The 13763-nt window shown below is 36.7% G+C and overlaps 1 protein-coding gene across 3 annotated transcripts in view; it reads left to right on the top strand.

The window, feature by feature from the left end:
• TBCD (tubulin folding cofactor D) overlaps positions 1–13763 on the top strand; it is a 128273-nt gene that overhangs the window by 96484 nt on the left and 18026 nt on the right. For all 3 annotated transcript variants that reach the window (XM_074922186.1, XM_074922184.1, XM_074922185.1), the window contains exons 30-33: positions 807–947; positions 6013–6096; positions 7475–7633; positions 8778–8916. In XM_074922186.1, the coding sequence (XP_074778287.1) occupies positions 807–947; positions 6013–6096; positions 7475–7633; positions 8778–8916 (523 nt within the window). The remainder of the gene's footprint in view (positions 1–806; positions 948–6012; positions 6097–7474; positions 7634–8777; positions 8917–13763) is intronic.

Here is a 13763-nt window from a genome sequence, read left to right as displayed (position 1 = left end):
AGAAGCTTTCTCCTGTTCATTCTGCTTTCTGTTGTGAGCTTATAGCATGATTCTTGAAATCAGTTACAGTATGACATAATGTTTTAGTTTTAGTGTGGGACTGTACAAATCTCTATTATTCAATGTATCTTTGATTCAGAGGATTATCACACATCTGAGGATGGAGTACAACTCTGGTGTTGTGGGGCTTTTTTAATCAATTAACAGATTAGCTAAAATATATTTTAAAGTTCACCTTTCTCATGGACTGCAATTAAGTGGGCTTTAGTGAGGAGGAAGAATATTTTTTTCCCCACTTTCTTAAGATTGAATGGGTTTAAAGAAATTGTACTTTTTTTCTAAAGGAATATTTTCTATGTTGACATGCCACAGTGCAGTTACTGTTAATAGTAGCATACTATACATATTCTTAAGCTGTTACAGTGCAAAACAAAATTGTCTTCAGTGTAAAGAGGTTTGTTAATATCAAATTCAATGCACATTGTATTAGTCCTTTGCTTTTCTTGCTTACTTCAAGGATAGTTCAGAAACGTGAAGCATGTTCCTTTCTGTAGTATTCTAGGCATAAAACCAATGTGCTTATCTGTTGCCAGTGTTCCTTTAAACCTGAACAATGATCAGAAATCCTCAGGTCAAACAAAACACAGCAGGTTCAGAAATATTCTTCATACTGTTTATAGCAAATGTTATAGGTGTTTAGAATATTGTATGTCCAGGGAATTTTATTAAGCAACAGAGCAAAGCCATGATCTTAATGTTTCTCCTTGCTAGTGTTGTGGGGTTTTCTCTCCTTTTTTTTTTTTAAGGGTTTGCCAGACAGTAGGAGTAAAGGGAGAGGGATCTGAGGAAGAATATGTCTGCAAAGATAACATTACTCAGATTTATGCTACACTACTTACTGCTGTGACTGACTACACCACAGACAGCCGAGGAGATGTTGGAGGATGGTAAGATGCCTTACAAACTGAGACTTAAACTTAGCTGTCATGTTTGATGTCTGTTTAAAAACTGATGTCTTTTCAAAACGTGTTAGAAATTGATAGCTCCAAGCTTTTGGTCATTTGAGGATGGGTAGAAATACACTGGGGGAAGACAAGTAGAAAGTGAAAGGAAAGGCTGATGAGAATTTGTTTGTCCCTTGCCTCCAAAGGTGGGGGACCTACTGTGTTTTAAACTGAAATTCAGCTTTATTCTGGTTTCGTGGATGACATTATTTTCTTGTAGTGAGTGTCAGGAAAGTATTTAGTTGTAAAAAGTACAGAAACTTAAACCATTACTTCTGGTTTACTCCTTAGTGAACTCGCCTATTGTATGTTCATGTTGTGGGGATTTTTTGCCAGGAGAGGGAGCAGTTGCATAACGTGTTAGTGACAAATTTTCAAGACTAGTAACAGAGATGGATAAAAACTTTATAAATTGTGCTGTGGTATTACTGACTCTTTTGTAAGTTTAGGGTTTCAATGATTTTAATGTTTTCAGCTGTGAGATTGCAAAAATAATTAAATCAAAAGTCTGTAGGAAGACTGAAGTATAGAATATCTACTAATTGAAGTCTATAGAATAGGTCTAAGAAAAAGTCTGTAGCAGTCATACTATTGTGACGTTCTTCAGTCTTCACAGTTCCCTTAATATATAAAGAAGAGTCAGTATATAATATTGCATTAATCTGACTGTTCTATATTCTTTCAGTAACGGTGATCTGAAAAGGCAATTTCTAAACTGATAAACCAAAGCACTGTAAAGACTCATGTCCTTCTCTGGGTTTGTGTTTAATTTCTAAAGAAGCTGTAACTGGGGATGTAACATTGCTTACTGATTGGAAGTTCTGAAATCTTTGAATATGGTAGACAGCAGCAGCAGGGAAGACTTCATGGGTTTCACTTTATCTTGTAGAATTCCACAAGGTAGTTACAGGGCGAGAAAACTGTGAAATACCGATCTTAGAGATCAAATGAGTACTAAGGAAATGTACAGGCTCTCTTGCCAGGGTACACTTCTGCATATATTTATAAAGACAAATATGCCCAGCCTGAAATAGTACTTGTTAATAAATGATTACATTATCAGAATTTAGGAATAAATCCAGTATCTACAGATCGAAAATATATTTTAATAAAAAATTATAAAAAATATTAATTTTTAATATTTATTTTTATAAAAATATTTGCCGCCGTGTAGAAGGCTCAAAGCAGTAACACTTAATCCTTGTATAGAGAACCCATAAACTAAATAAACGAATGCAGTAAATTAATTTTAGTTGTCTGTTAATTGTTGGGAATTGATTTTGAGTAAAATGCTGGTTTTGACAAAGATTTTAAAATTTTATCGTCTTAATCCATAATTTTAGTTTGAAAATAAGCAGATATATGTTGCTTTTAGAAACAATTCCATACATAAAGTATCAGCCCTTTTTGACAGTATGGATAATACCGTTTGTATGATACGGTGTGGTAATGATGTGTGGTAATATATATTTGGCTGTCTGGCAACTATATGAAGCATTTCAGGGTACAGAGATTCATGTTCAGGATTGTAAATTAACGACCTGTTGATTGTTCAGATCTAGTATCTGGCTATGCTTTTATTCCATTCCACGCAGGAAGGGGGGAGTGCCTCAAAACTACTGGCATGAAATAATTTTGTTGGTTGAAAAGATTTCCTTATTTTTCCATTTCTTTGAAAAAGCTCTTGCCTAATAGTGCTGAGTCACACTGAAGGACTTTGGTGTTCAGTTTCAGTCATATCCTTGCAGAGTGTTTGTATGAAATAACTGGCTTAGACATTTTTTCAGTCACTATCCTCTTCTTTGAAGGGTGTTTTCAATAGTAGTATATGAACATGAAACATAATTTAGTTTAATTGAGCGGCATCTACTATATTGTAAGTGGCAGCTGAGACTCAGCAGGTGAGGAGGGGTAGAGGGCTACTGAAATGAAAGGCTCCAAGCTCGCTGTGTTGTGGCTGTAGGAAAGCTGGCAGAGCTCGCAGGAGATGGTTGTGACCTGTGATGGTAATCGCAGGAGATGGTTGTGACCTGTGATGGTAATTGCTGACTTGGGAAGGCTACAACGGGCCAGACGTGAGCTGTACCTTGCAGGGGAGGGTGTGCACTCCTCCTTGCTGTCATACTTCTTTCTGTGGCCAAAACAGTCTCAGTCACTTGCCTGCTCCCTCCTCCCTGCTGCAAGCAGAACAGGTCAGTTCTGGAGCACCGGCTGTATTCAGTGTCAGCAGCCATGCATAGCGTGCTGATCCCTGTGCAAATCCGGGATCGTACATGATGCCAAGTATGCATTGTGTGAGTTTGGGAACTTTTTGTTTAGGCTCAAATTTCTGGTTATCTGTTTTAGAACTCTGTCCTGCTCACTCTTGGCTTTAGTGTCATTATTCGGTAGCACCAGGTTTGCTTTTAAAAAAAGGAAAAATACAATTACAGTGGCATTCTCCTCTTCAGGATTGCTTATTAGGTAGCTTGAACACAGGGGCAGGTGCTGTAAAGTACATTTGTAATTACCACAGGGAATGGGAGCTACTATAACACACCCTGTAACCAACTCGTCTTATGTAGGAAGAAAAGTTGTGTTTGTACTTCTTGTGCAATATGTATCATGCTAGATTTTTTCGTTGCCAGCAACACTGGGGAGTTTAGACTGCTGTCAAAGTTCAGTGCATGTGCTCTACCAAGTCATTATCAGTCCTTGAGTTCTCATCAGTTCCACCCTGAGTTACGATAGTTATAAATAACTACTCTGTCTTTGAACAGAAGGTGAAGTGTAAGTTATACAGCAGAAAGTAGAAGAAAGATGTTTTGTGCCATGGTAGTACTGGCCAGGCACTTTTAAAATTGACTGGCCTTGTTTCTTCAGGGTACTTCGCTACAGTATTTACAGATGTGTTGGAGAAGTACACAGGGCAAATAATCCAGACTAACCAGTCTGAGTTAATACTTGTGTGTTTGTAATTTTCTTGCTTTGTATAATGATACTGAGCTCCTCAGCTGTCAGTACTGGTTGTTAAAATTGTCAGACAACAGGGAAATAGTAACACAGGGCAAGAAACCAGAGAAAAGCAGGTGTGTTTGACAGCTCAAACTTAGAAGAGGAAACAAGAAATCAAACTAGTAAGGATCAAGAGCAGGTCATTTCAGCTTGTGCAAGGGAAGAAGGAACTTGGCTTTCCCTCTTCTTCAAGACGGAGGTGAATGGATCTTTCGGAGAATTTAGTAACACGAGAGAGGTGTAGCTGAAAGAAAATGTAAGAGCAACCATACAGGGTAGGGAGTTAGAGAAAGGGAAGAGATACTAAGCTTTTTGCTTTCAAAATTAGGCGAGATACTGAAGTAGATAAGAACCTAGCTAAGTATAATTAGGTATTCAAGTTAACTTCCATATCTGACAGCTCTCACTTAAGTTCCCCATACCTATTGTTTATCCTTCTGTCTGTGTCTTAATTTAAAAACAAAACTCTACAAAGTGGAAATTTTCAAAGAAATCCCGAGGAAATTAAATTCCCAGCACCCCCATTAAAATTCAAATCTGCTTTGAGCACCAGGTTCTTTTTAAGCTTCTTTGGCAATGCCAGCCAAAATCAAGAAACATGTAAATTGAAGGGGGAAGGGGGTATCCTTTCTCATAGCAAACTGTTGTCTGCTAAACACTTTTGTGGCCTCTCAAATATGAATGTTTTCTCATTCTCTTTCTTCTAAACCATCGACTAAGATGGAAAGATAGGGGGAGAATTGCCATTTCTCTGGAGAGGCCTTGTCTTTGGTGTGTAATTTTTGTCTTTCTTTAACTGAATCGTGGGAAAGTTTAACCACCTTTACTTTCCATATGCAAACTTTACATTTCTTCTGACAGATTGTTTGCTGGGACTTGTCCAATCTGTCTACAGGTGTTAGACATGAATATCTAATAGTCAGATACTATATGAAAAACTAAGAAAACATACTTTGATGAAAGATTGCCAAACTTGTATTAAGCTACTTTGGAAAAAATGATGTAATTTACCTTTTTTTACCATTACAACAAATGTCCCACCCAGTTTTAGATTGCTTAGGCAACTTGTTTTCAGCTTGTTTTGGAAATTAGTAGCAGGAGTATTTCTTTTCACAAAAGGCAGGTGTACCTTTTCAAATATTTCAATTCTTTCTTTCATTTATTTTTTCTTTTTTAATTATTACTGAGAAAGGATGACATTACCATGAGTGATTGATGTGATGAATGTCTTGGTCCTGGTCTTCTGCAGGATCAGGAGTTGTAACCAGTTGAGGATCTGCCATGTCTTAAGACCCATGTCTTAAGAAAGAAACTAATTTTAACAAATCATGTATTGATAAGGCATGTGGTTTAAAACAAGTGTATTATTTTTTTTAATTGAAATTACACCTTTTTTTTAATATTGATACTATATTTAGACATTTTGAAGACAGAAGATGCACTTAAAGACAACCTAGTGTTACTTTAGCTAATGTGTTTCATAAAACTAATTATTATATAGCATAGAGATTTAAGCCATTCTGAGTCACAGTTTTTTAAAATGAAAATACTAGGCTTCACAGTTTATGAGAATGTGACACTTTTTAAAAAGTGCTTAAATATCTTAATGTCAAAATGTGGGCTGGCCTTTTTAGAAGATTAATTGAAGCAGACAGAGCACTTATATTTAGTGTGCAAGTAGATGTATTTAAACCTTACTAATCATTATCAATTTTCAACTTAAAAATAAACCTGACAACATCTGGCTGGAATAAAAAATGAGATGGTGAGGCAGGTGGCTTGCCTGGAACTAGGATGACTATTGTACCCTCAGTGCAGTGCGGGCTTCACTTCACAGACTGGAGTTTGGAGGTACAGCTGTACACACTCCTCTTCCTCCCAGAAATATAATAGCTGCTCTCAGTGGTCAGTGCTTTCATTGTTTTGAATTTTAGCCAGTGTGTAACTAAACTGCTGATGTATTTATTTATTTAAATACTGATGTAACTACCCTAGTGTATCTCTGTTTCAACAGGGTGCGTGAAGCTGCTATGACAAGCTTAATGGAACTGACGCTTCTGCTGGTTCAGAACGAAGCGGAGTTAATTAATGCCAACATGTATGCTCTTCGTACTATTTTTGTGTCTTATCTCATATAACTACATTCCAGTCCATACAAGAAAGCATTGCTTGTATATTGTTTACTTACTTCTTTATTGAATGTGGCAGAACTTTTGATGGAAGTGCATCAAACTTGCACCCATAGAGATGCTGAGAATATTGTATCTGTTTTTCAGAGAGACTGACCTTATCGAGAGAAACTGGGTGGCAGTCCCACCTCAGAAATACAGTGCACCTGTGAGATTTGGTCTATACTTGCTGCCTCTATGGAGCTTGCCAGTATTGTTCACTTAAATAAAAAGCAAACTTGCCTGATTATCCAGAGCATTGCATCATTAATTTGGAATGTGCTAATATGTGGAAATGAGTTTGTATTAATTTCTGTCTTCCTTGCAGAATTCTTAGTAAGGAAATACAAAAAAAGATCATTTACACCAAGCTTCTGATTTTTAATTTCATGATACAATGTTCCTAATAGTAAAAAAAAAAAAAAAAAAGAAAAACAAAGCGTACCAGTTTTTAAGCATAGCTTGAGCTGCAGCAAAACTTTCCTAATAATGGTGTTTTTTTATGGACAGAGAGTGCCCAGTGGTTAGCTGAATATATACCTGATTTCTTTTTTAATTTAAAATAAAAAGCCCAAACATGAAGGACACTTTGAAGGAAAATACTGAATTCTGTAGGAATACACTACTCAACCAGTGCCCATTGTCCAGAGGCTTTGTCCTATGGGTCTGATGCAGACATAGGTTATTCACATGAAACCTAGAAAAGCATTCCTGCCACCTGGGTCACATTTTCTTAAATATTCTGGGTCTTCCTGTAACTGAAGGAATTCTAGCTGGCTTTGCTCTCATTAGTTATCCTTTCTGAAAGTGTAAAGGGCTTTGTGGAACACAATATTGTAGCTGAGAGTTGAATGTAGGCAGAATAGGATATTGTTAAAACCTAGCCTGAGTTGAAGAAGTGATTAATTTGGGATATGTGAGATTTGGAATAGACCTTGTTGTCTGCTACGTGTGCAATTTTCTACTTGAAAATTGCTACTTCTGCTTTTCTCAAGGCTCCTACTCTATTTCTATCTGAAGCATAGCGGTTCATCCAAACCATAATGCACCTCCTTATCTTTTTGGATGAAAGTTAGTATGTGAATATCAAATACTGTGTCGTATTAACATTGTGATGTTTTTTGATTGATCTATGGAAGGTAAAGCTTTTAAGACTCTGTCACTGTATTGATGTCTAAAATCACTTGTACGTTCGTTACGAAGAGTCAAACCAGAATACTTTTGTAGTAGGATACATGTTATATCATTTAAACAAATTTAAATACACATTCTACTGATTAAATTATGTGATTGTTTTTTTCTTTGTAGCTGCAAACAGATTATGTGCTGGCTGGCTCAACAGTCAGCTGAAAAAATAGATAAATTTCGAGCTCATGCAGGATCTGTGTTCCTTACTCTTTTACATTTTGACCGTCCTCCAGTTCCACACGTACCTCATCGGGAAGAGCTAGAGAGGATATTTCCAAGGTAATATATTGAAAAAGGTATTCTAAACCAGTGAAAGTAAAAGATACATGCACACAGTTACACCCAACACAAGCAACCTGATGTAATTTTTGTGCCCAAATACCTAATATGTGTATGGAGGAGTATTCGGTGATGTTTGTTAGGATTTAATTGGCATGTCCAATGAATATGCATAAACATAAAATACTAAAACTAAGAACATATAGTACAAGTTCCTGTTAAAACCATAGTTTCCTAAGGAGATAGGTCTTATATGGTCATGCTGCATAAGTCTTTCTCTAGATCAACCCTAGTAATTTCTGAAGCTATCAGCCAATTTCATGGTGGATGGTAGAGATCATATCATATACATATCATATAGTAGAAAGAAGACCACTGGTAAAACAGAACTGCTGGGAGCTGTGTTTTGGTAATCCTGCTGTTTATGAAATGTCTGGTTTATAATCTTATTTTCTCTTCATAATGTGAGAGATGGAATTTATTGGCAGTCCCCCTTTCTGAATGTTTTTTTTTCCCTGACTGGAAAACATTGATGATCATAATGATAATTTTTAATGAATAGTATTATTTTAACCAGCTCTAGTTGCAGTAGTTTTCCAAAATGGAATTTCTAGTTAAAGCAAGAGTGAGAGCAACTCATTCCTGAACGGTGATTGTAATACCTGATTGGGATGGGGAATACCCAACTTTGTGTCCTCATTCTGTTAGTTCAGAATCTCAGCCTCCTGTAACTCCAAAAGCGCTGTCTGCTGGGCTGCTGATTGATCCGTGGTGGGGTGCATGGATGTCAGCCTTCTCTGGGTCTGTCTTTGTACCAGTTGGTGGGAGAAAACTCAGAGTGGAACATAAAAAAGAGAACTTATTTTCCTGATGTAGAAAAAAGTGCATGTGAAAGGGAAACTGTGGTTCCAATCCCTTACCTGAATCAGGACTTGAAGATGGCTTCACTTGACTGGCAGTGGATAAAGTTTTGATTTGTATTTTCCCCGTATGCTTTAAAGGCCAATGATTACTTTGATTTTTAGGTAATTCAGAGACTTTCTTCGCTGATGTGGTGCTTGAGGATGAGGAGCTATCATAGGAATGTATGAAGAAAGACAGTGCACATGTACAAGATTATTTTTTTTACTTCCTTTTTCCCCAGGTCAGCGAAAGAGACTCTAAACTGGAATGCTGCATCGGAGGCTTTCCCTCGCATCACCCAGCTTTTGGGTTTGCCAGCATACCAATACTATGTGCTTTTGGGTCTCTCAGTGTCTGTTGGTGGATTAACAGAGACAACGGTAAGAAAGCAGAGTGGCTTTCCTGTTTGGTTGGAGAATGCAGTTACCTGATAAAATTGTTGACTGAAGTGTTTAGTCTATTATGATGGATATTGCAGATAGTTATTTCTGTGAGAATTTCAGATGTAAGATTTTTTTTAAAAATCAAGTCATACTTTTAAACCTGATAGGCTTTATATTTTTTTAATCTTTAAAGGCATTATATTCTTGAATTACTGAACATGCAGGAAACAAGGAATAAGTACACTTTGTTTCTCATTCCCTGGCCCAATGGAACATGAGAGTTTCAGTCTGTTGGCTCAATCAACTCTTAGGTTTATTTGCTCACCCTTTCAAGCTGTTAACAGAGGAAGAGACTTTCAGCTAAATGTTGTGGCTAAATGCAAGGTGATTGCTCTTTTTAAATGAGGTGAATGCTTGCTTTCGTTTGTAACCTGATGCAAGGTGTTAACTATTAATTGTCTGTATGTGTTAACAGTATGTTCAGTTTTTTTTTTATTTTGGTACACTTTCTACAAAAGTACCAGAGATGCCAGAAGTTACATTACAAAGAAATATCATTTAAATGTCTGTCTGAATCATCTGAGCTTTGCAATCTCTATTTCATTCTTCTGTGCATGAACAGTCTTTATCACTGGTTTTGGTAGTCTGTTATGCTACCGAAGTCTTCCAGACTTTATTATAATGTTAGTGTATCCTTCTGTCCTTATATCTCAGCTTGTCTTGCTAGTTTCAGAATTCTTGGTTTCAAGATATTTGGCTTCTAACTTTTTTGTTATTTGATGTAGCCAAAGGTGTAACATATATGAAAACAGCTACTGGGGTCATGACACAGTTCAATATGGCACTGCAGAGAAATATCAGGCCGGTACCAGAATATTCTGGACTGTCAGTTAAATCTTTAAATTGCAGTGGTCCTGTAACAGGAGGTGGTAATGAGTCAGCAACCCAACAATGTTTTAAGAGTGTTTCTAATGAAGATTTCCATGTCTAATTAAGAAAGCTGGTAGAAAAGTGATAAGTGTTGGGAAACAGAGTTTTTGTGGACGAGGCCAACTCCGGCTGGGTTCACATAAGGAAGGAGGTAATAATTCCGAGCTTTCTCTCCCCTCGCTTTCACTTTTCAGTCTTACCCAATATGCCCAAATGATGGTTTTTGCCTGGTGCTATGGGTTCTGCACTTGTGATCAAGAGATGTCCATATGCCTTTGGGTTTCGTGTACCTCAGAACTTGGTGTCTGTGCAGTCTCATATATTTAAATAGGTTTCAAGAATTCTCATGTTTCTAAAATGGCAACTAATTATATAGCAATGGCTATTTTAAAACTTTGAAAACATATGCTTATTGGTTTGTGACAGTAATTATTGGATAGACAATGTAAGTCTTAACAGATTTTTTTAATAGCAGACATGCACATGAAATTCAGCTTTTAGTCAAACACAGTTAATTATAGGAGGCTCCACCAAAACCAAAATTATTCATATAAGTATAAAAAGGCAGGAAAGTTGTGGAGAAACAGACATTCTGAGAGCTAACTGAGGTCAGAGGAAAATTCTTACTCAACGTTTTGATATCTTTTTTTAAAAAAAAGCTCTGGTTGTGCTTGTTTTTGAGAAGTGTAAACAGTTATTTCGAGCTCCCTTCCCTTATTACCGTCTGACAGTATATTTAAGGGAAACCTTCTGTACTTTTTTCAAAATATGATTTTTGAAATGTTAACTTTCTATGACCCTACATTTTTCTTTAAATCTAAGGGCTTGTTCTAGTTAAAATGTTCTCAAGGGTTTTGGCTTTAGAAAGAAGATGACCTAATTCTCTTTCAAGCCAGATAGAAGTACAAGGAAGGCTCAAAGTATAGGGTACTTACACTTGGGATTATACAGTGTGGTGAATTACATTTAATTTTTAAAATGTGATATAGAAATCAGAATTGATGTGTCTTCTAATGACTTGTCTTTCAAACCACTCTAGTGTTCTTTGCTGAATATCCAGGGACTGGTTTCAAACATTAAGAGAAAACGTTAAGAATTGTTCCCATTGAATCCATACGAAAGAAGTAGATTTTTAAAACCTTAGATAAAGGACAAGGCTTATTCAAATACGTGTTCTTGCAGTAACCTGTGTGTGTTCTTGTTATCTCTCCTTTCTTCCCTCTTTCACATGAAAAAATACATATGCACATGGACATAGAAGTTAGAAAGTTAAAAGATTCTGGTATACTGCAGAATAATCTGAGTTCAAATGTTGGTTTGTCTTTAAGCCATCTCAGGGAATTAGCAGGAGAAAGGCTCCACTGTAATTCAGTGGTCAGTGGCTATTTTTCCACAGTTAAAATTGTTCTGTAGTATATTTAGCACGAGTAGTTCTTTGTTTTGCTTTTTAAAGAAATTTTCTGAAATGAGCTGTGTGGGGTATCTCAGAAACATTTTGGTGACAGCATGGTTGCTGAAAGAATTGTAGCTTGAGCATTTGAAGTAAATCTGGAAAAACAGAAGATGTCATTCCCTTTGGGATTTGGCATTCTGCTACATCGCCTTGGTTCAAAGGGCACTTTCTCTGTGTAAAAGAATCTTTTAATTATATATCTGGCCCACAATGATGCATATTTCTTAAGGCTGCATAAAAAATCCTCTCAGTATATGCAGATGAGAACTATACAATGGTGTTCTTTCTCCAGCTCAAAACCCTGTAGTTTCAGGGGTCAGGATGCAATTTTAATGTAATTTCATTATTGTTGAACTATGCTTCATTTAAAATTTTGTTAAAGCACAGAATGTCCTGCAATTCCCCTCCCCCCATAAAGAGTGAAAATTACTTTTTAAAATGTCATAGAAATTTTAAATAAAACCTTAAATCCAAAAAGGCAGCAACCTATTTTTAAAATTAAAATTGTTCTCCCAGGTCAGTACCAGGGTTCCAACATGAGGTGCCAAAGATCTGTAACAACTGGAGTGGCAAATTCCAAAACTATCCAGTGAATGCATATGTACGTTAAAGCACTTAACAAAAATAAAAGCCCATCTATGGCTTACAGATGTCAACATTACCTGTGTGCCAAATAGATGATACTATTATGTTTTACTTCCCTCAAAATGGACTCATTGTTTGCCAGTTCATGACTGTATTTACCATTTGTTCATGACTGTATTTACCATTTGGAGCAAATACTGAGCTTTGAACAGCTGTGTTCTTAAAAATGAAAATGTTGGGACATTCATAGCGGATATTTTAAAACATTTGGTTACTGTTGACAAATTTTATGCAAATTAATGCATATTTGGTTTGAAGGAACAGGCCCTAAGTCCAGTTTTCTTGGTTGACCATTCTTGAGCAAAATACACTTGAGAATAATTTTTGGCCTTTTTTTTTTTTTTTTTTAAAGAAAAAAACCAGTGTGAATTATGATACTCCTGCTTCTTGTAAAATATCCCTGACTTGAGTCTTAGAGTTACTGGCCTACAAAGATTTGATTTATTAAAAGGAACATTGCAAGTAAAACAACAGAGACATGGTTTCACTTGTGCTAAAATTTAAATTATATGCAATTTTTTCTAAAGTTACTGGGAAGATAGGCTACTGCTACTTCAGTGCTGTAAATTTGTCAGGATTAGAAGTGATCCCAAACCAGTGTTATTGATTGAGCTTGGTTTATTCTGTAGACTTTACAGGACCATTTTGACTCTGAGATTAGGTCTTGCTCTATTGAAATGTTTTGTGAAAACTGAAGCCTTTAGGAATTATCTGTACATCTGATTTTGTCCAGGCTTCCCCAGTAGTTACTCACTTGACTTCCATTTGTGGTGCATCAGTAGAAGACTGAATTTTGGGGCTCCTGAATACCTGGGGCTCCAAGAAGACTGGTTAGCTGGGAGACTGACAACTGTTAGGGTATGTCAATCTACAGAACATCTTCAGTACAGGCTATTCCTTTCTCACCATTCCCCACTGGCTTTTTTATCAAGTCTGTCAGAGCCTTCGTGTGGATTTGGCATCTTTGTAGCTGATGGGCAGCTGAGATTTTTGAATGCTCTGGGTGCCTAATCTGATCTTCTTTTGGCCATATCAGTTCCACTTGCTGCCTTGAAACTGTTTTTAGAAGTGTAGTACTTCATTTTTGCAATAAGCTGACCAGGACACAATTTCGTGAAGGTTGTGTAGATACCTTATTTATACACCATACGCCTCTCCAGAGCTGTAATTGCCTTCTCCCCTTGCTGTAGCTACATTTCCTCATACTTTTCCCCTGGATCAGGAGGTAAAATCATTAGGACTTTAGTTTTATCATCAGATGAATGGTCGCTTTGAACACTGTTGGCCTTATCATGTGTTGCCTATCACTGAAGTATCCACTATTGGCTTAAATAATGGGAGAGTCAAGCCTTGGCAAACCCTGTTTTTACTGTGTTTAATAAGAACAAGGTCATTCTCAGGCCTCCTCTTAAATTCTTATCCAAAGTTGTCCCAGTTCCAACCCATTAACCTCCTAATTTCCTCTCCCAGTCTTTGTGGAACCCCAGGGAAAGGTAAATGTCACACATTTGATACAGTGTGAGTTCTGTGCTCTGCATTGATGAGGGAGAAATTTGGAAATGCTTTTCTCTGCAAATACTCATGAGCAGTTAAGGTTATAGCTCCAATATTGTCCTCATAGGTTATCTGGGAAAAAAGGAGTGTTCACCTGAGGAGAAAATACGGATTTAACCTGCTGATATAATGTTATCTTGTTATGTTGGAGTTTCTTCCAGTAGAGGTCTATGTGACTGTTTGGAAAATGTCCCATTTTTAAATCTCCCAAGCAGTTATGTGATGGTTTATCCACACCTGTATTTTTGTATTGTTTAATCAC

Source organism: Athene noctua, chromosome 18, assembly GCF_965140245.1.
Source record: "Athene noctua chromosome 18, bAthNoc1.hap1.1, whole genome shotgun sequence".
NCBI classification, from domain to species: Eukaryota; Metazoa; Chordata; class Aves; order Strigiformes; family Strigidae; genus Athene; species Athene noctua.
Note: the sequence above shows the minus strand (reverse complement) of the source record. Positions and strands in the feature narration are given on the sequence as shown.